This window comes from Oncorhynchus mykiss, chromosome 1 (assembly GCF_013265735.2).
Source record: "Oncorhynchus mykiss isolate Arlee chromosome 1, USDA_OmykA_1.1, whole genome shotgun sequence".
Lineage (NCBI taxonomy): Eukaryota > Metazoa > Chordata > Actinopteri > Salmoniformes > Salmonidae > Oncorhynchus > Oncorhynchus mykiss.
The window spans coordinates 2,554,349-2,580,597 of record NC_048565.1 but is presented as its reverse complement, the minus strand read 5'-3'; the positions used below and the strand labels follow the sequence as shown (position 1 = coordinate 2,580,597).

Sequence of the window (26,249 nt, the reverse complement as noted above, 5' to 3'; positions counted from 1 at the left end):
GCACATCATTACAACACTGTATATAGACATATGACATTTGAAATGTCTTTATTTTGGAACTTTTGTGAGAGTAATGGTTACTGTTAATTTTGTTTTGTTTATTACACTTTTGTTTATTATCTATTTAAAATCAAATTATATTTGACACATGCGCATGCGCCGAATATAACAGGTGTAGACCTTACAGTGAAATGCTGACTGACTGCCTTAACCAACAATGCAGTTCTAAGAGAAATACCCCAAAAATAATTTAAACATTTAAAAATAATTAAAGAAAACTTGCTTTGGCAATGTAAACATAGCCAAGCCAATAAAGCCCATTAAATTGAAATTGAGAGAGAGAGCCCTCCTTGGACTAAGTTAATTCAGAATACCTAAACTCCAGCTGAGAAATAAAATCTAATCTAATTAAAAAATTAATTTCTCTGGATTAACTCATTTTTTAAGAAGAATCACATAACTAACTCCCACTGAGATTTGTCACAACCAGTATTCCATTCTCAGATTACAATTTGACTGCTGCAGTATAAAGGAGTATCACTGTGTGCCTCAAATTCCACACTAATCACTTTATAGTGCACTACTTTTTACATAGAGCTCTGGTCAAATGTTGTGCACTATATTGGGAATAGGGTGCCATAGGGAATAGAGACGCAGCCCCAGAGAGCTGGGTATGAAGTTTTGGCACCACACTGAGAGGTGCTGTAAAGTTAATTTCATTCACGGCAGGGGTCCAACAACAGGAGCAACATAGCAGGAAGTGATTTCAATATAAAAATCTATTTATGAAATTATATGCAGTAACCCTACAGTACAGCTGCCACATTCTTTTCACTTACATTTCAAAAAAAGTTATTTTACACATGATGACATTCCAAGGATTTCATGAACTTTGTCATGTTAATTTGATTTTATTATTAGCCTTTGTTTAACTGCGGAATCCATTGAGTTTAGGGTCTCATTTGCAATGGTGCCTCGAGAACAACAGTTCAAGCATGATCACTACAAAATTACAGTTACAACATTTCAAATAAATTTGGTTGCAAATATATACAATCAAAACAATTGCAGTTTTCATTAGTCACATTTATCAGAGACCAAAATATAGATCACTGCGTCTATGCACTTGTCAAAGCTGTACTCTAAACTTCAATCATGCTAAACTGATAATTTCACAGAGAGAAGGGGTTCTATGGTTCTGTTTTCCAGTGTTTTATGGTTGAATTCAGATTCCCCACCCTTCTCCCAAAGTGTGTACTTCCACACTTTCTTGCATGTATTAAACAATGGCAGAAACTCTCCAGCCAATGCTTAAAACAATTCTATGCTTTTAAATCCACAACAGGGAGTTTACAAGTGCCTGTTTGTCTGCCCTCTGCCCTAAAAGTCTTCATCAGCCTGGAAGGCAGGGTTGTCTCTGGTCTCCTTGTCTCCATTCTCTAATATAGACTTTAGTCTTATCGGTGGCCCATGTAGAGGGTCCTTGTCGTTCTCTCCACTGACTGGCTTAGCCCTGATAACATACCTGTAGCAGAGGAATAGGAGACCGCCAAAGATAAGGAAGATCGAAGCACCGACCCCCATCCAGATAGCTCCGCCCACTTCCTGTCTGAGGGGGGCAGGAGGGAGGTGGAACTCTGGGGGGAATGCTACAGTCTGATTAGTCAGGACAGATTTCACGTTCCAGACTAGAGGGACCAGAAAGCTGACCCCTGTCAGGACGTACAGCCCCCCGGCCCCTGAGAACGTCAGTCTGATAAAGTCATGAGTCTTCTGACCAAAATAGATGTTCCTCACTGCGTACGCACCAAGGATGTTTCCCAAGAGTCCAGTTATCACTGCTACCATGATGACCACCTGTGCCACGGAGATCTCCACGGGAACAAACAGGTCGGCAATGCTGATTGGCTGGCAGAACTCTGAGTCGGGTAGAGTGTGGCTATAGAAACACGCCCGCCACACGCCCACCCAGGCCACGCCAGAGGTTACCACGGAGACGTCCTCTACGTACCACAGCCTCCACTCGTTGTGGCCCGCGGTGGCCATGGTCAGGATCCAGCCTACACAGCCAATCACTAGGCCCAGGAACTGCCAGTGAACCGTGTGGGCCAGGTACACCATGACCCTGTCAGAGGGTTGGTTACGTCAATGATCTGGGTTTAAGATGGACTCCGGACTCAGTCCTCCTGCGCACAGCCGGTCAACTCAAATACCACTGCAGAGTTCTGCAGCTTCTCTGGTCCCATGAAACCTGATGAGAGAAACATATTAGATCCACATGCAGTGTACAGCATTTCACAGTATATCACCAAAGGGGCCGATTCAGACTTAGGAAATGTGTCCTACACACACACACACTTCTCAGTAGTTGGTATTCAGACTTACCTTATGCAGGCGCATAACACGCTCTGCAGGTGGTGCTCCCTTGCACACAATGAATACATTTCATTCAACTTCTGAAAACCCTCCTATTTGCTGGCCAACATATTTTCTTGTGAAGTTTTCATTCAATAGGTTCAGTACATTTATCTTAAGCCATCCCTTTAAATATGCTGTACCTTTAATCATAATTTTGTCTACAGACACACTAGAATATATCGACAGAACTGGTTTTGAATATCAAAGGAATCAAAGAAAGAAAGCAATCTATTGTAAATATATGCATATTGGTCTTAGTTTCCACACTAACTGGTAGAATAGATTGTAGATTATTTAGGGTTAGGAAAGTATTTACAAACCCTAAACAGATTTATAGATTTATATTTCTAAGCCTTTATGCACAAAATATATTGATGAAAAAAAAAATAGAGTGGTGTGATTCATCCTGAAAGTTATTGAAGTTCAATCTATTAAATATTTGAAGGTGAAAAAAAGTGTACAATAGGGGTTGAACACAATAGTCCAATAAATCTACCCTTATCCTCACTAATCACGGAAATGTATGACAACGGTCCATTCGTCATGAACTGTGTGCCAGAATCCAAACAGCTAAGTGTGGTCTGAGTTCCATAATGATTCAAATAGGCTACATGTATCAAATTATTACACAACTTTAGCCTAATATGATTCACTATTGCTAGCAACCCTCAGGAACAACTTGTGACCGAGGAAAGAAAGGTAAAGGTAAAGGTAAACGGAATGGATTGGAATGATACAAAATGTAAGCAACAAATTGAAGGAAACTAACACGAGAATGACAGTTAAAATTGTAATGTGGGTATTACTGATGGTGGCTAATATTTAACATTATACAAATTATTTTTTTAAACTACAGAAAGCCTGGGCATATAATTAAAACATTCTAGAGAGCATACATCAACTCGGTGGGTTCATCACTAGAGAAGCCTATAGCTAGGGTCATCAGATGTAATCCCCGCCATTTATAGCCTACTGTACTTCACTGTGGAGGCAATATATGTCATATAGATATGATTTTCAGTTTCCTTCCACATGACTGGTTTGACATTCGTCTTCAGTAATCATAAGGAAAGATAATCTAAAACAATTGCTATATTTGTATTTACAATTCCTTTTTCCAAACGGATGACTCATTTACCTCTTATCAATTTATACATTACAATGTATGAAGAATGGTGTTATTTCTATCGGGAATAGTAGATTTGTAAGGGTAAATACTGCCACCTAGTGGAGAGAAAGAGCTAATGGATTAAGACAGGAAATGTTAGCTGTTAGCTGTTAGCTGTTAGCTGTTAGCTGTTAGCTTCTGCACTCGACATGGAATATCATTTTTGTGATTGAAGTTGTATTTAGGGAACATTGTTAGCACAAGTTATCAAGAGACTACTGCTGATTATTCATGTAACACACGAAAAGTCCTAAATCAAATCAAATTTTATTTGTCACATACACATGGTTAGCAGATGTTAATGCGAGTGTAGCGAAATGCTTGTGCTTCTAGTTCTGACAATGCAGTAATAACCAACACGTAATCTAGCTAACAATTCCAAAACTACTACCTTATAGACACAAGTGTAAGGGGATAAAGAATATGTACATAAAGATATATGAATGAGTGATGGTACAGAGCGGCATAGGCAAGATACAGTAGATGGTATTGAGTACAGTATATACATATGAGATGAATAATGTAGGGTATGTAAACATTATATTAGGTAGCATTGTTTAAAGTGGCTAGTGATATATTTTACATCATTTCCCATCAATTCCCATTATTAAAGTGGCTGGAGTTGAGTCAGTGTGTTGGCAGCAGCCACTCAATGTTAGTGGTGGCTGTTTAACAGTCTGATGGTCTTGAGATAGAAGCTGTTTTTCAGTCTCTCGGTCCCAGTTTTGATGCACCTGTACTGACCTCGCCTTCTGGATGATAGCGGGGTGAACAGGCAGTGGCTCGGGTGGTTGTTGTCCTTGATGATCTTTATGGCCTTCCTGTGACATCGGGTGGTGTAAGTGTCCTGGAGGGCAGGTAGTTTGCCCCCGGTAATGCGTTGTGCAGACCTCACTACCCTCTGGAGAGCCTTGCCGTTGTGGACGGAGCAGTTGCCGTACCAGGCGGTGATACAGCCCGACAGGATGCTCTCGATTGTGCATCTGTAGAAGTTTGTGAGTGCTTTTGATGACAAGCCAAATTTCTTCAGCCTCCTGAGGTTGAAGAGGCGCTGCTGCGCCTTCTTCACGATGCGGTCTGTGTGGGTGGACCAATTCAGTTTGTCTGTGATGTGTACGCCGAGGAACTTAAAACCTACTACCCTCTCCACTACTGTTCCATCGATGTGGATAGGGGGGGGGGGGTGTTCCCTCTGCTGTTTCCTGAAGTCCACAATCTCCTTAGTTTTGTTGACGTTGAGTGTGAGGTTATTTTCCTGACACCACACTCCGAGGGCCCTCACCTCCTCCCTGTAGGCCGTCTCGTCATTGTTGGTAATCAAGCCTACCACTGTTGTGTCGTCCGCAAACTTGATGATTGAGTTGGAGGCGTGCGTGGCCACGCAGTCGTGGGTGAACAGGGAGTACAGGAGAGGGCTCAGAACGCACCCTTGTGGGGCCCCAGTGTTGAGGATCAGCCGGGTGGAGATGTTGTTGCCTACCCTCACCACCTGGGGGCGGCCCGTCAGGAAGTCCAGGACCCAGTTGCACAGGGCGGGGTCGAGACCCAGGGTCTCGATCTTGATGACGAGCTTGGAGGGCACTATGGTGTTAAATGCCGAGCTGTAGTCGATGAACAGCATTCTCACATAGGTATTCCTCTTGTCCAGATGGGTTAGGGCAGTGTGCAGTGTGGTTGAGATTGCATCGTCTGTGGACCTATTTGGGCGGTAAGCAAATTGGAGTGGGTCTAGGGTGTCAGGTAGGGTGGAGGTGATATGGTCCTTGACGAGTCTCTCAAAGCACTTCATGATGACGGAAGTGAGTGCTACAGGGCGGTAGTCGTTTAGCTCAGTTACCTTAGCTTTCTTGGGAACAGGAACAATGGTGGCCCTATTGAAGCATGTGGGAACAACAGACTGGGATAGGGATCGATTGAATATGTCCACAAACACACCAGCCAGCTGGTCTGCGCATGCTCGGAGGGTGCGGCTGGGGATTCCGTCTGGGCCTGCAGCCTTGCGAGGGTTAACACGTTTAAATGTTTTCCTCACGTCGGCTACAGTAAAGGAGAGTCCGCATGTTTTGGTTGCGGGCCGTGTCAGTGACACCATTGTCCTCAAAGCGGGCAAAAAAGTTAGTCTGCCTGGGAGCAAGACATCCTGGTCCGTGACTGGGCTGGTTCTCTTTTTGTAATCCGTGATTGACTGTAGACCCTGCAACATACCTCTTGTGTCTGAGCCGTTGAATTGAGATTCTACTTTGTCTCTATACTGACGCTTAGCTTGTTTGATTGCCTTGCGGAGGGAATAGCTACACTGTTTGTATTCGGTCATGTTCCCAGTCACCTTGCCCTGATTAAAAGCAATGGTTCGAGCTTTCAGTTTCACGCGAATGCTGCCATCAATCCACGGTTTCTGGTTTGGGAATGTTTTAATCGTTGCTATGGGAACAACATCTTCAACGCACGTTCTAATGAACTCGCTCACCGAATCAGCGTTTCGTCAATGTTGTTGTTTGAGGCAATACGAAACATATCCCAGTCCACGTGATGGAAGCAGTCTTGGAGTGTGGAATCAGATTGGTCGGACCAGCGTTGAACAAACCTCAGCGCGGGAGCTTCTTGTTTTAGTTTCTGTTTGTAGGCAGGGATCAACAAAATGGAGTCGTGGTCAGCTTTTCCTAAAGGAGAGCGGGGCAGGGCCTTATATGCGTCGCGGAAGTTAGAATAGCAATGATCCAAGGTTTTTCCAGCCCTGGTTGCGCAATCGATATGCTGATACAATTTAGGGAGTCTTGTTTTCAGATTAGCCTTGTTAAAATCCCCAGCTACAATGAATGCAGCCTCAGGATATATGGATTCCAGTTTGCAAAGAGTCAAATAAAGTTTGTTCAGAGCCATCGATGTGTCTGCTTGGGGGGGAATATATACGGCTGTGATTATAAACGAAGAGAATTCCCTTGGTAGATAATGCGGTCGACATTTGATTGTGAGGAATTCTATCTCCATGGGATTCGTTTTACTGGGGGAGATAGGGCTGTGCAATTATGTGCACAAACATACATTTAAGTCCCATCTGAATCTACCATGTCATTCATTTTTGCATAGCAGTAGATTAATAATTCCAGCCAGAATAACCTTCTGTTTTTCCACTAAAATCCACTAAGATCCTCTGATAATACTAGTCCACCGCAATTCGACATCCCTGTGTTTTGAGAGAAATGTAAGAATTTGACAGGTGCTGCTCAAATTTGAGCAAAAAAAACAATAACTGACTTCATAAATTAATGCTTTAAAAAAGTGCTGGGCTTAGCCTATATATGAAGGGCCTACATGTATCAACTTTCACAGTGAATGCTTCTGCTTATACTGCACATTTTTTGCCAAAGATATGAACATTGCCAGATGTGTTAGTAAAAAAAAAGTGCCTATTTAATGCAACCCATAATCTTAATAGATCGCAAAGCAGTATTCCAGCTGAGCTACATTTTTGGAAATGAGAAGTTCACTCATCCATAGCCTCAAAACACATCAAGTGCAAGTGCACTGTTTAGCGCACATCTGCAGGCTCAGGGGCATTTAGGACATCTACTGCAGATCACTAAAATAATGATTATGATCACACTTGCTCAATAAAAATATAATTGGACATTAAACCAAAAATGGTTTGGTATGGTTTAGAAACTTGGGAAGCAAATTTGAGTGTAGCGTGTTATCAACTGGAGATATTGCAATATCTTCATGCCGAGAATAAAGGCATCGTCATAATGGTCAATCTATTTAAAGAAATCAAACATTTTACCTTTATTTAACTAGGCAAGTCAGTTAGAACAAATTCTTATTTACAATGACGGCCTACCCCGGCTAAACCCGGACAATGCTGGGCCAATTGTGCAACAACCGGCCAATCACGGGCAATTGTGATACAGTCTGGATTCAAACCAGGGTCTGTAGTGACGCCTAAAGCACTGAGATACAGTGCCTTAGCCCACTGCGACACTCAGGAGCAATTACAGGGGGCACTTTGGAAAAAACAAATCCAGTCTGAATGGTCCTCTGTGATAATGGACATTCTGGGGTAATAATTGCATAACCAACATGCTCTAGTAATACTAGTCTCGTGGAAAAATGTCCTGTCTTCAGACAGATAGACGTGATCAGGCAGATCGATTTCTTCAGGTCAGGCACATAGATGTCAATGGGCAGATAGATGTCATCAGTTACATGATGTCATCAGGCTAGGCAGACAGATGTCATCAGGCAAAACAGATTTCATTGGCAAGATTAGCAAATTTAGGCATGACAGGCCAGCAACAAACTCTGAAAGACAAGAATTAGTATTTTTGAATTCCATCATGTGAGTGTGGAAGAGATGAAAAAAGTATTGTTGTCTATCAACAATGACAAGCCACCAGGGTCTGACAACTTGGATGGAAAATTACTGAGGATAATAACGGACGATATTGCCACTCCCATTTGCCAGATCTTCAATCTAAGTGTATACCCTCAGGCCTGGAGGGAAGCTAAAGTCATTCCGCTACCCAAGAATAGTAAAGCCCCCTTTACTGGCTCAAATAGCTGACCAATCAGCCTGTTACCATCCCTTAGTGAACTTTTGTAAAAAATTGTGTATAAAATCAAAGTTTATTTCTCACGTGCTCCGAATACAACAGGTGCTTACTTACAAGCTCTAACCAATAGTGCAAAAAAGGTATTAGGTGAACAATACGTAAGTAAAGAAATAAAAACAGTAAAAAAGACAGTGAAAAACAGTAGCGAGGCTATATACAGTAGAGAGGCTACAAACAGATACCGGTTAATCAGGCCGATTGAGGTAGTATGTACAATATATGTAGATATGGTTAAAGTGACTATGCATTATGATGAACAGAGAGTAGCAGTAGTGTAAAAGAGGGGTTGGTGGGTGGCGGGACACAATGCAGATAGCCCTGATAGCCAATGTGTGGGAGCACTGGTTGGTCGGGGCAATTGAGGTAGTATGTATATGTAGATATGGTTAAAGTGACTATGCATATATGATAAACAGAGAGTAGCAGCAGCGTAAAAGAGGGGTTGGGGGGGGCACACAATGCAAATAGTCCAGGTTGCCATTTGATTACCTGTTCAGGAGTCTTATGGCTTGGGGGTAAAAACTGTTGAGAAGCCTTTTTGTCCTAGACTTGGCACTCCGGTACCGCTTGCCATGCGGTAGTAGAGAGAACAGTCTATGGCTGGGGTCTTTGAACATTTTTAAGGCCTTCCTGACACCGCCTGGTATAGAGGTCCTGGATGGCAGGCAGCTTAGCCCCAGTGATGTACTGTGCCATAGAACCTTTTGAGGATCTCAGGACCCATGCCAAATCTTCCTGAGGAGGAATAGGCTTTGTCGTGTCCTCTTCAAGACTGTGTAGGTGTGTTTGGCCCATTCTAGAAGGTTGGTGATGTAGACACCAAGGAACTTGAAGCTCTCAACCTGCTCCACCCCAGCCCTGTCGATGAGAATGGGGGCGTGCTCAGTCCTCCTTTTCCTGTAGTCCACAATCATCTCCTTAGTCTTGGTTACGTTGAGGGATAGGTTGTTATTCTGGCACCTCCCAGCAAGGTCTCTGACCTCCTCCCTATAGACTGTCCCATCGTTGTCTGTGATCAGGCCTACCACTGTTGTGTGGTCTGCAAACTTAATGATGGTAATGGAGTCGTGCCTGGCCAGGCAGTCCTGGGTGAACAGGGAGTACAGGAGGGGACTGAGCACGCACCCCTGGGAGCTCCAGTGTTGAGGATCAGCGTGGCTGATGTGTTGCTACCTGCCCTCACCACCTGTGGGGCGGCCCGTCAGGAAGTCCAGGATCCAGTTGCAGAGGGAGGTGTTTAGTCCCAGGATCCTTAGCTTAGTGATGAGCTTTGAGGGTACTATGGTGTTGAACGCTGAGCTGTAGTCAATTAATAGCATTCTCATATAAGTGTTCCTTTTGTCCAGGTGGGAAAGAGCAGTGTGGAGTGCAATAGAGATTGCATCATCTGTGGATCTGTTTGGGCGGTATGCAAATTGGAGTGGGTCTAGGGTTTTTGGGATAAGGGTGTTGATGTGAGCCCTAACCACCCTTTCAAAGCACTTCATGGCTACGGACATGATTGCTACGGGTCGGTAGTCATTTAGGCAGGTTGCCTTAGTGTTCTTGGGCACAGGGAGTATGGTGGTCTGCTTGAAACATATTGGTATTACAGACTCAATCAGGGACATGTTGAAAATGTCAGTGACGACACCTGCCAGTTGGTCAGCAGATGCACGTAGCACACGTCCTGGTAATCCGTCTGGCCCCGCAGCCTTGTGTATGTTGACCTGTGGGCTAGGCGTGCCTCAAGTGACCCACCTCGACAACATCCGATGAAATTGCAGAGCGCCAAATTTAAAATGACAGAAATCGTAATATTAAACTTTCATGAAAATACAAGTGTCATACATAATTTAAAAGAAGCTTCTTGTTAATCCCACCACGTTGTCAGATTTCAAAAAGGCTTTACGGCGAAAGCACACCGTGCAATTATCTGATACCTATACTTATACCTATGTGAGAATGCTGTTCATTGACTACAGCTCGGCATTCAACACCATAGTACCCTCCAAGCTCGTCATCAAGCTCGAGACCCTGGGTCTCGACCCCGCCCTGTGCAACTGGGTACTGGACTTCCTGACGGGCCGCCCCCAGGTGGTGAGGGTAGGCAACAACATCTCCTCCCCGCTGATCCTCAACACTGGGGCCCCACAAGGGTGCGTTCTGAGCCCTCTCCTGTACTCCCTGTTCACCCACGACTGCGTGGCCACGCACGCCTCCAACTCAATCATCAAGTTTGCGGACGACACAACAGTGGTAGGCTTGATTACCAACAACGACGAGACGGCCTACAGGGAGGAGGTGAGGTCCCTCGGAGTGTGGTGTCAGGAAAATAACCTCACACTCAACGTCAACAAAACTAAGGAGATGATTGTGGACTTCAGGAAACAGCAGAGGGAACACCCCCCTATCCACATCGATGGAACAGTAGTGGAGAGGGTAGCAAGTTTTAAGTTCCTCGGCATACACATCACAGACAAACTGAATTGGTCCACTCACACAGACAGCATTGTGAAGAAGGCGCAGCAGCGCCTCTTCAACCTCAGGAGGCTGAAGAAATTTGGCTTGTCACCAAAAGCACTCACAAACTTCTACAGATGCACAATCGAGAGCATCCTGTCGGGCTGTATCACCGCCTGGTACGGCAACTGCTCCGCCCTCAACCGTAAGGCTCTCCAGAGGGTGGTGAGGTCTGCACAACGCATCACCGGGGGCAAACTACCTGCCCTCCAGGACACCTACACCACCCGATGTCACAGGAAGGCCATAAAGATCATCAAGGACATCAACCACCCGAGCCACTGCCTGTTCACCCCGCTATCATCCAGAAGGCGAGGTCAGTACAGGTGCATCAAAGCTGGGACCGAGAGACTGAAAAACAGCTTCTATCTCAAGGCCATCAGACTGTTAAACAGCCACCACTAACATTGAGTGGCTGCTGCCAACACACTGACACTGACTCAACTCCAGCCACTTTAATAATGGGAATTGATGGGAAATGATGTAAATATATCACTAGCCACTTTAAACAATGCTACCTTATATAATTTTACTTACCCTACATTATTCATCTCATATGCATACGTATATACTGTACTCTATATCATCGACTGTATCCTTATGTAATACATGTATGTATGTATGTATGTATCACTAGCCACTTTAACTATGCCACTTTGTTTACATACTCATCTCATATGTATATACTGTACTCGATACCATCTACTGTATCTTGCCTATGCTGCTCTGTACCATCACTCATTCATATATCCTTATGTACATATTCTTTATCCCCTTACACTGTGTACAAGACAGTAGTTTTGGAATTGTTAGTTAGATTACTTGTTGGTTATTACTGCATTGTCGGAACTAGAAGCACAAGCATTTCGCTACACTCGCTTTAACATCTGCTAACCATGTGTATGTGACAAATACAATTTGATTTGATTTGATTTTGAGGACAGCACCCCGCATACAAAAACATTTTCCAACCAAGCAGATGCATCGCGAAAGTCAGAAATAGCGATAAAATAAATCCCTTACCTTTGAAGATCTTTATCTGTTTGAAATCACAAGTGTCCCTGTTACATAACAAATGGTAATTTTGTTCGATAAAGTCCTTCTTTATATCCCCAAAAAGTATGTTTATTTGGAGCGCTTCATTCAATAATCCACAGTCGTCCGGAACAGCTGAGGCTCTCATGCATGCCTCAGTGTAGCTTGCCTCGAAGAGAGCATAGAAGTGATTTAGCTCGTCTGGTAGGCTTGTGTCACTGGGCAGCTCATGGCTGTGCTTCCCTTTGTAGCCTGTAATAGTTTGCAAGCCCTGCCACATAATACGAAGCAGGTGTAGTATGATTCAATATTAGCCCTGTATTGACGTTTTGCCTGTTTGATGGTTCGTGTCAATGTAAAATTTACATTGACATGTTAGTCATTTGTGTTATGATGTATTTCTACACTTAGAAAAGAAGGTGCTATTTACATCCTAAAAGGGTTCTTCGCCTGTCCCCATGACGCCAACAGAGAGGGCTGCCCCGCTTCTAGTCCGTAGGAAACTGCAGTATTTTGTTTTTTTATGTATTATTTCTTACATTGTTAGCCCAGAAAATCTTAAGTGTTATTACATACAGCCGGGAATAACTATTGGATATCAGAGCGACGTCAACTTACCAGTACGACGACCAGGAATACGACTTTCCCACAGCGGATCCTTTGTCCGAACCACCCAGGGCATTTGAACTGATTCCAGAGGCTGACCCAAAACAACACCGCTAGAGAAGAGGTAGATGGAGCGGTCTTCTGGTAAGGCTTTGGAGGCGTGCACACCACCCACCGCTTCTGAGTATATTACTCACTAATGTCCAGTCTCTAGATAAGAAGAATGATGAAACTAGGGCAAGGGTTGCTTTCCAGAGAGACATCAGGGATTGTAACATACTCTGTTTCACGGAAACATGACTCTCTCGGGATATGCTGTCGGAGTCAGTTCAGCCACCTGGATTCTTTGTGCGTTTAGCCGACAGGAATAAACATCTCTCCGGGAAGAAAAAGAGCGGGGGTGTGTGTATCATAATTCGTGGCCGACGTGAGTAAGACATTTAAACGTGTTAACCCTCGCATTCAATCTGAATATGTCCGTAAACACACCAGCCAGATGGTCTGCACATGGGTTAACACGTTTAAATATCTTACTCACGTCGGCCACGGAGAAGGAGAGCCCACAGTCCTTGGTAGCGGGTTGCGTCGGTGGCACTGTGTTATCCTCAGTCTGCTGTCCTCACATGCGTCAAGATGGCCACCATTTTTCCTGTAACCAAGAAGGCAAAGGTAACTGAACTAAATGACGATCTGATATCTGTCATCATGACGTGCTTTGAAAGACTAGTCAAGGATCATATCATCTCCACCTTACCCGTCACCCAGACCCACTTCAAACTGCTTACCGCCACAATAGGTACACAGACGATGCAATCGCCATCACACGGACACTGCCCTATCCCATCTAGAAAAGAGGAATACCTATGCAAGAAGGCTGTTCATTGACTACAGCTCAGCATTCAACACCATAGTACCCTCCAAGCTCATCATTAAGCTTGAGGCCCTGGGTCTCAACTCCGCCCTGTGCAATTGGGTCCTGGACTTCCTGACGGGCCGCCCACAGGTGGAGAATGTAGGAAATAACATCTCCACTTCGCTGATCCTCAACACTGGGGCCCCACAAGGGTGTGTGCTCAGTCCCCTCCTGTACTCCCTGTTCACCCATGACTGCGTGGCCATGCACGCTTCCAACTCAATCATCAAGTTTGCAGACGACAGGACAGTATGCTCTGACAGGTAATAGTGGACTGAACGTAGTTATATAGAGCACCTCAAGATAAAAATGTAATATTCAATATCGGCAAGTTAGACTAAATATTAGCACTACACTGCAAAAATCACTGAAGCTAGAGACTCATATCTCCCTCACTAGCTTTAAGCACCAGCTGTCAGAGCAGCTCATAGATCACTGCACCTGTACATAGCTCATCTGTAAATAGCCCATCCAACTACCTCATCCCCATACTGTTATTTATTGTTCTCCTTTGACCCCAGTATCTCTACTTGCACACTCATCTTCTGCACATCTATCACTCCAGTGTTTAATTGCTATATTGTAATTATTTCGTCACTATGGCCTATTTATTGCCATACCTCCCTTATCCTACCTCATTTTCACACACTGTATATAGACTTTTTCTATGTTTGTTTATCCCATGTTTATCCCATGTGTAACTCTGTGTTGTTGTTTGTGTCGTACTGCTTTGCTTTATCTTGGCCAGGTCGCAGTTGTAAATGAGAACTTGTTCTCAACTAGCCTACCTGGTTAAATAAAGGTAAAATAAAATAAAATAATTATTTAAAAAATATGGTGGGTGATAACCTTCAATCTGGATAATAACACAAAACAAATCTTAAGACTGGAGAAATGTATCGACAAATATTGCGAAAACAAGCAACACCCAAACATGATGGAGAGTAAGACAGGGAAACCGATTTCAAAACGAAAACGTGACTCTTCTACAGACACAGACGATTTAATATTATCACCACTGGGAATGGTAAAGGTCAAAACCGATCTGTTAAAATTAATAAATGACAAACTGGGTATACTTGAATTAGTCAGTAAGGATATAAAAGAGTTGAAGGCAAGCCTTGAGATGAGACATTGGAAAAGGAAACAAACAAGCTAAAAGGGTCAGTCAATTAGATTGAAACCGAAGTGAATGAACTTAAAAAGGAGAACACCATTCTGAGAGAAGCCTTACTTGACATACAGACTAGATCCATGAGAGAGAATCTGCTACTTAGGTATCCAAGGGTATCCAAGGGTAAGAAGGAGAAGTTCCTGAATCTTAAATAGTTAGAGTTCCTCCTTACAGCGCTTCAGATTCCACGCAACAAAATCCAACTCGAACGTGTACACCGCTTCGGACAGAGAGGACAGAGGTATGAACGCCAAATCATTACCAAATTTGCTTCCTTTAAAGATAAAATAATGATTAAAAGCCTGGGTAAAAGACTTGCTGGGACCAAAATTGGCATGAATGACCAGTTCCCGAAGGAAATTGCAGCTCTAAAAGGGAAATGAGTAGCTCTCGTCATCGATAAACTATATATTGATAACCAGTTGTTCAGGGACACAAAGACTATTCCATGGCTATTTAAAAAATTACAAAGTTCTTATAGACGAAAATAATGAAACACAATTCTAGCCCAGTTATGGATTGTAATAATACAACAAAAAATATAGCTTTTCTATATATCTTCACATATAACTAATTGGAACATAAAAGCACTAATTCAACATGGTGAAGATAAAAACTCAGTAAACAGAGGGCACAGTATATGTGGATGGTGCGGTGTGTATTTATTTATGTTTGGGAAAGTGTGGCGTTGAGTGAGAAAGGAAATGGTTGCATATTCCAGAACCAATGTATTGCTGTGAGAGGGCTTTCAATGTTGTTCAGATGATGGATATACTTTTTATAATGAATTATACATCTTATTTATTTATTGTCCTATCCTGGTGGAATAGTGTTTTAAAATAAATTATACATTTAATGTATTTATTGTCCTTTCATAGGGAACTACATTTTTAAAATAAATGATCTATCTAATTTATTTATTTATGATCCTATATTGACAGAACGGTCCACAACCCTATACCCTAGACACGCACCTGAAGGTATTATACAGCGCATTCACCACTAATACTACGAATCCCATAATGCTCTGCTGTTTTCGCACGCCAATCAGGACAGGACCCAGAAACGCTCTCTCCTCTGTGACAGTAGTCATAGCAACATAGACACTACAACTGTCAGCGAGCTAACCCTTCCCAAAAATGGCGAAAAGAAAGGCAGAAAACAGGAACTTTCTGGACAAGTGGGAGGCAGAATATCTGTTTACATATGTAAAAGACAAACCTGTTTGTCTTGTTTGTGGAGTCAACGTGGCTGTAAGTAAGGAGTACAACATTAGACGACACTATGAAACGAAACACCATGACAAATACAAGGACCTGGACATGACTCAAAGGAGCCAGAAAGTAGAGGAGATGAAAATAAGTTTGGTTTCACAACAGAATATGTTTAAAAAAGCCACATCACAAAGCGAGGCTGCTGTAAAGGCTAGTTATATAGTGGCAGCAGAGATCGCAAAATCAGCCCGGCCCTTTAATGAGGGAGAGTTCATGAAAAAGTGCATGATGAAGGTTTGTGACCTCGTATGCCCAGAGATGTGACAGTGACATCTCGAGCCATCTCGATGCGCTGAACCTGCAGCTTCAGGGGCGGGGGCGCATCATCACAGACATGTACGCTGCAGTGAGGGCCTTCAAAACTAAACTGTGCATGTGGGATAATCAGATGCTGCAAGGAAACCCTTGCCATTTTCCCTGCTGCCAATCCATAAAAGTGCAGATCTCTACCGCCGTGTTCCCATGCGCACAGTTTGCTGAAAAACTCAGTGTTCTCGCCGCTGAGTTTAGCCGGCGATTTGCCGGCTTCGATGCCCAGAAATGCAAGTTTGAACTGCTTAGTAATCCCTTCGCAGTTGATGTGGAAAATGCACCAACCAACATCCAAATGGAGCTGATTGAACTCCAGTGCAACGACACGCTGAAGTCAAAGTATGATGCTGTGGGCGCCGCACAGTTTCCACGGTTCATCCCTGACACAATGCCTCAGCTCCGCACCCAAGCTGCTCAGATGCTCTCCATGTTCGGCAGCACTTATCTATGCAAGCAACTTTTCTCCTCGATGAAGATGACCAAAACAACTCACAGGAGACGTCTGACTGATGAACATCTTCGCTCGATACTGAGGATTTCTTCAGCTCAGAGCTTGAGCCCAGACATTGATGAACTAGCATCCAAGAAGAGATGCCAGGTATCTGGCTTGGGCACATCAGATTAGACCAGTGTGCAATAATTAACGTTTTCTTTATGCACTTTTTCTTGCTACAAGGCATGGGCTTGAATGGTTGATTGATTTATTATCATTTTATTTGTAAAATTATTAGCCAGTGGAAAAAGTTTATTTTGGTATTTAAATCAGAAGGCTGCAAATAGAAAAGAGGCATACAATTTTTATTTACATTTTATTTATTTAATAAATGAATGCCATTGATGTGTTTTTTCATTTGAAATTCGATTTTGCATGTCTCCACTATTAAATTATATATTGTATGGTAATAAGCGATGCTTGTTCCATATTCAATGTTAAAGCAAAACTTGTTTGGGTCCATATTAAAAGGTTAATTTGTTCAATGTTGGCCCGCGACTTTGTTCAGGTTTTACATTTTGGCCCACTGGGTATTTGAGTTTGACACCCCTGATCTAGGACATGACAATGGTTAATAAAATCTCTCAATTTCTGCCCATTTTTCTTGCACAATCTTGCAGGCCTTCTCATACAGCTGCAACTGTATATGCAGTCGTAAATCAGGACCTTTCTTGAGTTGGGCTCTGGGATGGTGCAACTGTTGAGAACGTGAGCCTGTGGTTGTGTGGGGGGAAGAGGGTTGAGTGTGTATGAGTGTGTGGGTGTAAGGGTGTATGTGTGTATCCCACAACTGTTGCGAGTAAAAGATGTTAGGGACTAATAGGATAATAAATCCTTGTATAATGTAATGGTAATAGCGAGACTGGTGAGAGGTAAAATTATTTGCATAAATTGAATACATTACTACAAATATTAATAGCTAATTATGGAAAATAAAAAACAGGATTTTTAAAATAAATATATATTTTTTGATGGCTATATATAATACAAATCGAGGTGAGGGCGATAGAAATGCATTTGGCGGTTGATCTATTTCTGTTCTGTAAATGGCACTGTGTGCTCTTTTCGAAGGATGGATCCCAGTCTTTTCAGGGCTATGGGATACTGGTGGTTGGGGGTGGTCTGCCAGGCATTGGGATGACAACCCAACTAGGGATGAGGAGGGCTTTTAACGGGTGGAATAGTGGGGACCAATTGGAGTTTTAATTAGTAGCAATGCAAATATGGTACAAATATACTTCTCCTCTGTTCCACTGGGAATGTAGAGGTTAACCAAGGCCCTGTGTGTCCCCAGGCGCTCTCATTGTTGACTTTTGCAACCGTAATAGCCTTCGTTTCATGCATGTTAACATCAGAAGCCTCCTCCCTAAGTTTGCTTTATTCACTGCTTTAGCACACTCTGCCAACCCTGATGTGCTAGCTACGTCTGAATCCGGGCACCAAAAACTGATAAAAGGATGCGAAATTGCAATCTACTGTAGAGATAGCCTGCAGATTTCTGTCATACTATCCAGGTCTGTGCCCAAACAGTTTGAGCTTATACTTTTAAAGATCCATCTCCCCAGAAATAAGTCCCTCACTGTTGCAGCTTCTTATAGACCCCCCTCAGCTCCCAGCTGTGCCCTGGACACCTTATATGAATTGACTGCCCCCCATCTATCGTCAGAGTTTGTACTGCTAGGTGACCTAAATTGGGATATGCTTAAATTATCAAGGAACCTACCAGGTACAACCCCAAATCCGTAAACATGGGCACCCTCATAAATATCATCCTGACCAACTTTCCCTCAAAATACACCTCTGCTGTTTTCAACCAGGATCTCAGCGATCACCGCCTCATTGCCTGCGTCCGTTATGGGTCCACGATCTAACGACCACCCCTCATCACTGTTAAATGCTCCCTAAAACAATTCTGCGAGCAGGTCTTTCTAATCGATCCCATCCGTATAGGATGCCTGGTTGTTCTTTAAAAGTGCTTTCCTCACCATCTAAAATAAACATGCCTGTCACGTAGAAGGCTAAACTGAAAAACCTAACCTCTATCAAATAAAAAGATGGCGAGCTGCAAAAGTTATTCTGTGCAAGAGTGTTAATTTACATAGTGATTCCTGGAAGGAAAACAACAGTACTGCCATCAAAAGTATACCTTATGGGGACAGCTTAAAACAATGCTGCCCAATCCACAGCTCAATCCAAAATGCCTTTCCTTTGAACTGAAACAGAGGCTCCTTTTGTAAGGGAAGCCCCTCCCATCAGAACATAATTAACACTAATTAATTAAGCAATTACCTATTCAAAGCCTACATTTTCCATTCAGCTAAACATAATTAATTATATTCACTGCAACATGTTTTTTCAAGACAAAATAGACCATTTACAAAATCACATCACTACTGACATAGTGTCTTCCAATATGCCCATTTACATTATCGAGCCATTTGGGACAGGCACTACAAAGTCAGCCCGATTCCCTTTGCTCGGGTCCTTATCCAGCATACCCGGAAGCTACAGCACTGGAGAGAGGAACAGAACCAAACAAACAACGCGCTCATCCATAACATTGATAAGTGTAATAAATGTTGCTTAAAACTTCTTATGGCTGGGGGCTGTATTGAGTAGCTTGGATGAATAAGGTGCCCAGAGTAAACTGCCTGCTACTCAGGCCCAGTTGCTAATATATGCATATTATTAGTATAGGATAGAAAACACTCAGACGTTTCTAAAACTGTTTGAAAGATGTATGTGAGTATAACAGAACTCATATGGCAGGCAAAAACCTGAGAAAAAATCAAACCAGGAAGTGGGAAATCTGAGGTTTGTAGTTTTTCAAGTCATTGCCTATCAAATATACAGTGCGAATGAGAGCTGTTTGAGTAAGGGGTCTGCCAGAGTGCATGAGCTGATCACGCCTTCACGTGAGAGCGACCTGCGTTCCATTGCAATTCTAAAGACAAAGGAATTCTCCGCTTGGAACATTATTGAAGATTTATGTTAACAACATCCTAAAGATTGATTCTATACATCGTTTGACATGTTTCTATGAACTGTAATATAACGTTTTGAACTTTGTCTGAACTTTCGACTGGACTTAGTGAGTTTGAATTTGTTTACTAAACGCGCTAACAAAAGGAGGTATTTGGACATAAACGATGGACTTTATTGAACAAAACAAGCATTTATTGTGGAACTGGGATTCCTGGGAGTGCATTCGGATGAAGATCATCAAAGGTAAGTTAATATTTATAATGCTATTTCTGACTTCTGTTGACTCCACAACATGGCGGTGTATCTGTCTGGCTTGTTTTGTTGTCTGAGCGCTGTACTCAGATTATGGCATGGTGTGCTCTTTCCATAAAGTTTTTTTGAAATCTGACACAGCGGTTGCATTAAGGAGCAGTGGATCTAAAATTCCATGCATAACAGTTGTATCTTTTATCAATGTTTATTATGAGTATTTATGTATATTGATGTGGCTCTCTGCAAAATCACCGGATGTTTTGGAACTACTGAACATAACATGCCGATGTAAACTGAGATTTTTGGATATAAATATGAACTTTATCGAACAAAACATACATGTATTGTGTAACACGAAGTCCTATGAGTGTCATCTGATGAAGATCATCAAACGCTAATGATTAATTTTATCTCTATTTCTGCTTTTTGTGACTCCTCTCTTTGGCTGGAAAAATGGCTGTGTTTTTCTGTGACTAGGCAGTGACAAAACATAATCGTTTGGTGTCCTTTCGCTGTAAAGCCTTTTTGAAATCGGACACTGTGGTGGGATTAACAACAAGTTTATCTTAAAAAAATTGTGTAAAATACTTGTATGTTTGAGGAATTTTAATTATGAGATTTCTGTTGTTTGAATTTGGCGCCTTGCACTTTCACTGGCTGTTGTCATATCGATCCCGGTAGCGGGATTTCAGCCATAAAGAAGTTCAAATAAAAAAGGAACCCATGTCTGTATATTCCTTTTACAATAACCTGTTGCTGACGGAAGGTAAGTGTGAAATGTATGTACTAAGATAGAGAAGTTAACTTGGGTGTCGGCCCACGCAGAGCAGGGATGCACGATGAATGTGTGTGTGCGTCAGTGTACCAATCACTGCCCGCGGCCAGTGACAGACTTTTCCGTCACATTACCTTCCTCCTCTCCAGAAGTGACCAGGTTCGGGAGCCGGGATATACTTTTCAGGGAAGTCAGGAACCAATACACACAGTCAGTTAGGAAAGCATTGGCTAGCCTTTTCAAACAGAAATTTGCATCCTGCAGCACTAATTCCAAAATGTTTTGGAACACAGTAAAGTCCATGGAGAATAAAATTACCTCATCCCAGGTGCCCACTGCACTGAGACTAGGAAACACTGTCACACTGATAAATCCACGATAATTGAGAATTTCAATAAGCATTTTTCTATGGCTGGCCATGCTTTCCACCTGGCTACCCCAACCCCGGCCAACAGCTCTGCACCCCCCGCAGCAACTGCCCCCCTCTCGCTTCTCAGCTGCAAAATCTGGATCCCTACAAATCAGCTGGGCTAGACAATCTGGACCCTCTCTTCCTAAAATGATCCACCTCAATTGTTGCAACCCCTATTTCTAGTCTGTTCAACCTCTCTTTCGTATCATCAAAGATTTCTAAAAATTGGAAAGTGGCCACTGTCATCTACCTCTTCAAAGGGGGAGACACTCTAGACCCAAACTGTTATAGACCTATATCCATCCTGCCCTGCTTATCAAAAGGCTTCGAAAGCCAAGTGAACAAACAGATCACCGACCATTTCGAATCCCACACAACCTTCTCCGCTATAAAATCTGGTTTCCGAGCTGGTCACCTCAGCCACGCTCACGGTCTTAAACAACATCATAACTGCCATTGATAAAAGACAGTACTGTGCAGCCGTCTTCATTGAACTGGCCAAGACTTTCAACTCTGTCAATCACCGTACTCTTATCGGCAGACTCAACAGCCTTGGTTTCTCTAATGACTGTCTCGCCTGGTTCACTAACTACTTCTAAGATAGAGTTCAGTGTGTCAAATCAGAAGGCCTGTTGTCCGGACCTCTGGCAGTCTCTATGGGGGTCCACAGTGTTCAATTCTCGGGCCGACTCTTTTCTCTGTATATATCAATGATGTCGCTCTTGTTGCGGGTGATTCTTCAATCCACCTCTATGCAGGCAACACCATTCTGTATACATCTGGCCCTTCTTTGGCAAACCTCCAAATGAGCTTCAATGCCATACAACACTCCTTCTGTGGCCTCCAACTGCTCTTAAATGCTTGTAAAACTAAATTAATGCTCTTCAACCGTTCGCTGCCCGCCCGACTAGCATCACCACTCTGGACGGTTCCGACTTAGAATATGTGGACACCTATAAATACATTGGTGTCTGGCTATGCTGTAAACTCTCCTTCCAGACTGACATTAAGCATCTCCAATCCAAAGTTACATCTAGAATCGGCTTACTATTTCACAACAAAGCCTCCTTCACTCATGCCGCCAAACATAACCTCGTAAAACTGACTATCCTACCGATCCTTGACTTCTGCGATGTCATTTACAAAATAGCCTCCAACACTCTACTCAGCAAATTAGATGCAGTCTATCACAGTGCCATCCGTTTTGTCACCAAAGCCCCATATACTACCCACCACCGAGACCTGTATGCTCTCGTTGGCTGGTCCTCTCTACGTATTCATCGCCAAACCCAATGGCTCCAGGTCATCTATAAGTCTATGCTAGGTAAAGCTCCGCCTTATCTCAGCTCACTGGTCACCATAGCAACACCCACCCGTAGCACACGCTCCAGCAGGCATATTTCACTGGTCATTCCCAAAGCCAACACCTCCTTTGGCCGCCTTTCCTTCCAGTTCTCTGCTGTTGGAGACTTATATCTCTCTCACTAACTCTAAGCGTCAGCTGTCAGAGCAGCTTACCGATCGCTGCAGCTGTACACAGCCCATCTGTAAATAGCCCCTCCAACCAACCACCTACCTACCTCATCCCCATATTTGTTGAATGTTTTTCTGCTCTTTTGCACATCTATCACTCCAGTGTAAATTGCAATTATCTCGCCACTATTGGCCTATTTATTGCCTACCTCCTTACTTCATTTGCACACACTGTATACAGATTTTTCTATTGTGTTATTGACTGTACGATTGTTTATCCCATGTGTAACACTGTGTTGTTTTTGTCGCACTGCTTTGCTTTATCTTGGCCAGGTCGCAGTTGTAAATGAGAACTTGTTCCTACCTACCTGGTTAAATAGAGGTGAAATATAAAAATTTAAAATATGTATATATTCTTATTCCATTACTTTACTTAGATTTGTGTGTATTAGGTAGTTGCTGTGGAATTGTTAGATATTTCTGAACTGTTGGAACTAGAAGCACAAGCATTTCCCTGCACTCGCAATAACATCTGCTAACCAATAACATTTGATTTGATTCGATTTATTAGGAGAACCCTTTGAAGAACCATTTTTGGTTCAAGGTAGAGCCCATTTTGCTCCAAGTAGAACCCCGCCGGGTTCCATGTTGTACGCTTTCCACAGGGACTTTCTTCTAAGAGTGAAATACGTTTTAAGACTTTTTTTTCAGGTAGATGTTTTTTTTAAACAGCTTTTCATCTATTTGACCAAAAATCAAAGCCATTACTTACACCAAATGTTTTAGATGGAAAATAGTTGAAAAATGGTTTTATGCTTTAATTTCCCCAAAATATAGACTTTCATTTGACGTGCTCCTAGTCTATGAACTTCAAGTGTTGGTGCTCATGGGTCCATTTACATGTAAATTACTTATGGTGACTCACCACACAGAGGGTGTGCCTCCTCACCTTACCCACGACTGGGTAAGCACTCGCCAAGTCCCTCCAGGTGCTCTTACAATCAGGAGTCTCAAAGCTCACGCTACTCTTCCCCATCACACAGACTGCACTTGGACAGCAGGACTGTAATGCACAGTATCAGGAAACGGACAGTAGCTGACATTTGGGAGCTCTTTTAGCACAATAGGTCCAATCCTCTCCTGATGACAACAAGAAAAACCCCATGCAGTGCGTTGATTCATGTGATAATGGAAGTAACAGCAGTTAATGCCTTACTTGACACAGGCTCAGGTACCTCTATTCCAGATCATTTCAGACAGTCTATTTCAGCTTGCGTTCTCGCCCCCCAGTGCTCCTAGTCCTCCTAGGCCCCCTAATTCTTCTAGGCCCCTGTCCCACTCAGAACCTCAAGTCCCCTCAGTTCCCCTCTTAGTACCCCACTGAGTATAGTGACAGTCTGTTGAGTATAGTGAAAGTCTACTAACTGAATATAGTGACAGTCTTCTGACTATAGTGACATTTTCATTCCCCATTCACGTGAGTAAAACAACATTGGTGGAACACCGCATCAAAAACAGGTGACACCACACCTCCCCAGCTGGGCAGGTCATCTTGCTAGCAGAATGTGGCAAGCTACTAAAACAGGATGTGATTGAGAAATCCCATAGTCCAAGTGTCAATGCCTATGGTATTAGTGAAGAAAGAGGATGAAACCTACCGTTTATGTGTGGATTAAAGATTCCTTAATAACCTCTTAGTGTGGAAATCCCGTTAAAACGGGATCAAATTCGATAACATCCGGTGAAATTGGAGCGTGGCAAATTCAAAATACAAATTCGTAATATTCAACATTCATGAAAATACAAGTGTCTTACATCGTTTAAAAGCTGAACTTCTTATTAATCCAGCCGCTTTGTCATATTTCAAAAAGGCTTTACGGCGAAAGCATACCATGCGATTATCTGAGGACAGTGCCCCGCATACAAAAGCATTACAAACATTTTCCAAACAAGCAGAGGCATCATGAAAGTCAGAAATAGCAATAAAATATGGCCTGCCGGGTGGCACAGCCAGCTGTGCCATCAGAGTCCCTGGGTTCGCGCCCAGGCTCTGTCGTAACAGGCCGCGACCGGGAGGTCCGTGGGGCGACGCACAATTGGCCTAGCGTCGTCCGGGTTAGGGAGGGATTGGTCGGTAGGGATCTCCTTGTCTCATCGCGCACCAGCGACTCCTGTGGCGGGCCGGGTGCAGTGCGCGCTAGCCAAGGTTGCCGGGTGCACGGTGTAGCCTCCGACACATTGGTGCGGCTGGCTTCCGGGTTGGACGCGCGCTGTGTTAAGAAGCAGTACGGCTGGTTGGGTTGTGTATCGGAGGACGGATGACATTCAACCTTCGTCTCTCCCGAGCCCGGGAGTTGTAGCAATGAGACAAGATAGTAGCTACTACAACAATTGGATACCACGAAATTGGGGAGAAAAAGGGGTAAAAAAATAAATAAATAATATTTTTTTTTTTTTTTTTAATAAATTTAAAAAAAGAAAGAAAAAAAAAGAAATAGCAATAAAATAAATCACTTACCTTTGAAGATCTTCCTCCGTTTGGGGTCCCAGGGGTCCCAGCTACACATCAAATGGTCATTTTGTTCGATAAAGTCCTCCTTTATATCCCAAAAAAGTAAGTGTAGTTGGCGCACTTGATTCAGTAATCCACCTGTCTCCCTCGTTCAAAATGCATACAAAGGAATCCCAAAAGTTACCAATAAACTTTGTCCAAACAAGTCAAACAACATTTCTAATCAATCCTCAGGTACCCTAATATGTAAATAAACGATAAAATGTAAGACGGAGAATAGTATGTTCATTACCGGAGATGAATAAGGAAGTGAGCGTCCTCATCCATGGGCGCCACAATACTACAGTCAAAATGGGAGTCACCTAGAAAAACTAAAAATTATATTTTTCAAAAAAGAAGCCTAAAACTCTTTCTAAAGACTGACATCCAGTGGAAGACATAGGAACTGCAATCTGGGAGGTATTCCTTTGATTTTCCCAATAACAAGGATTTGAAATGGCAGACACCTCAAAAAATAAAAATTCCGGATGGATTCTCCTCGGGTTTTTGCCTGCCATATCAGTTCTGTTATATTCACAGACATTATTTGAACAGTTTTAGAAACTTCAGAATTTTTCTACCCAATACTACCAATTATATGCATATCCTAGCGTCTGGGCCTGAGTAACAGGCAGTTTACTTTGGGCACGTCAGTCATCCAAATTTCCGAATACTGCCCCCGGCTCTCAATAAGTTTTTAAGGCTGTCATAATCAAGGACTCCTATCCTTTACTCAGGGTGGATGACACGTTGCACAGACTATCTGATGTATAAAAAATCAGCATGCTCGACCCCACTTCTGGCAGATTCCCCTCCATCTAGACGCCAAAAAGAACCTGTGTTCTCAACAGGAACTGGTTAACAGGTGGGGAACTATTGCAATGAGCATCACCAATGCCCCTCCAAGCTTTCAGAGAGTGATGGAACTGGCTTTCCATGGATTGCATTGGAGTATGAGCATTATACATGGATTACATAATTGTTTAGAGTGCAGACTTTGAGCAGCATTTTCAACATCTCAGGTCAGTGTTGGAATTGGTTCAGAGCAGCTGGATTGAGGTTGAAACCTTCCTAATGCCACCTGACTAAAGCGTTTGTCATTTTCTTGGGACACCTTGTCTCCAAAGATGGGGCAACCTAACCCTTCCAACACGGAGAAGCTACATTAATGGCCAATCCTGCCAAGGGCTCCTCCAACACCTATGGCAACTCTGCTGTAGAGGAGCGTACACCACTGATTACCCCAAACCTCCATATCCAAGCTGATGACTGGGGCCTACAGGAAGCACAACAGAT

At 43.0% G+C, this 26,249-nt stretch overlaps 1 protein-coding gene across 1 annotated transcript in view; it reads right to left on the bottom strand.

Moving 5' to 3' along the window:
- Positions 1 to 289: 289 nt before the first annotated feature.
- LOC110531937 (claudin-34-like) overlaps positions 290 to 26,249 on the bottom strand; it is a 41,975-nt gene continuing 16,015 nt past the window's right edge. The window contains exon 2 of the mRNA XM_021615461.2: positions 290 to 2,251. Coding sequence (XP_021471136.2) covers positions 1,381 to 2,121 — 741 coding nt within the window. The 5' untranslated portion in view covers positions 2,122 to 2,251 and the 3' untranslated portion in view covers positions 290 to 1,380. The remainder of the gene's footprint in view (positions 2,252 to 26,249) is intronic.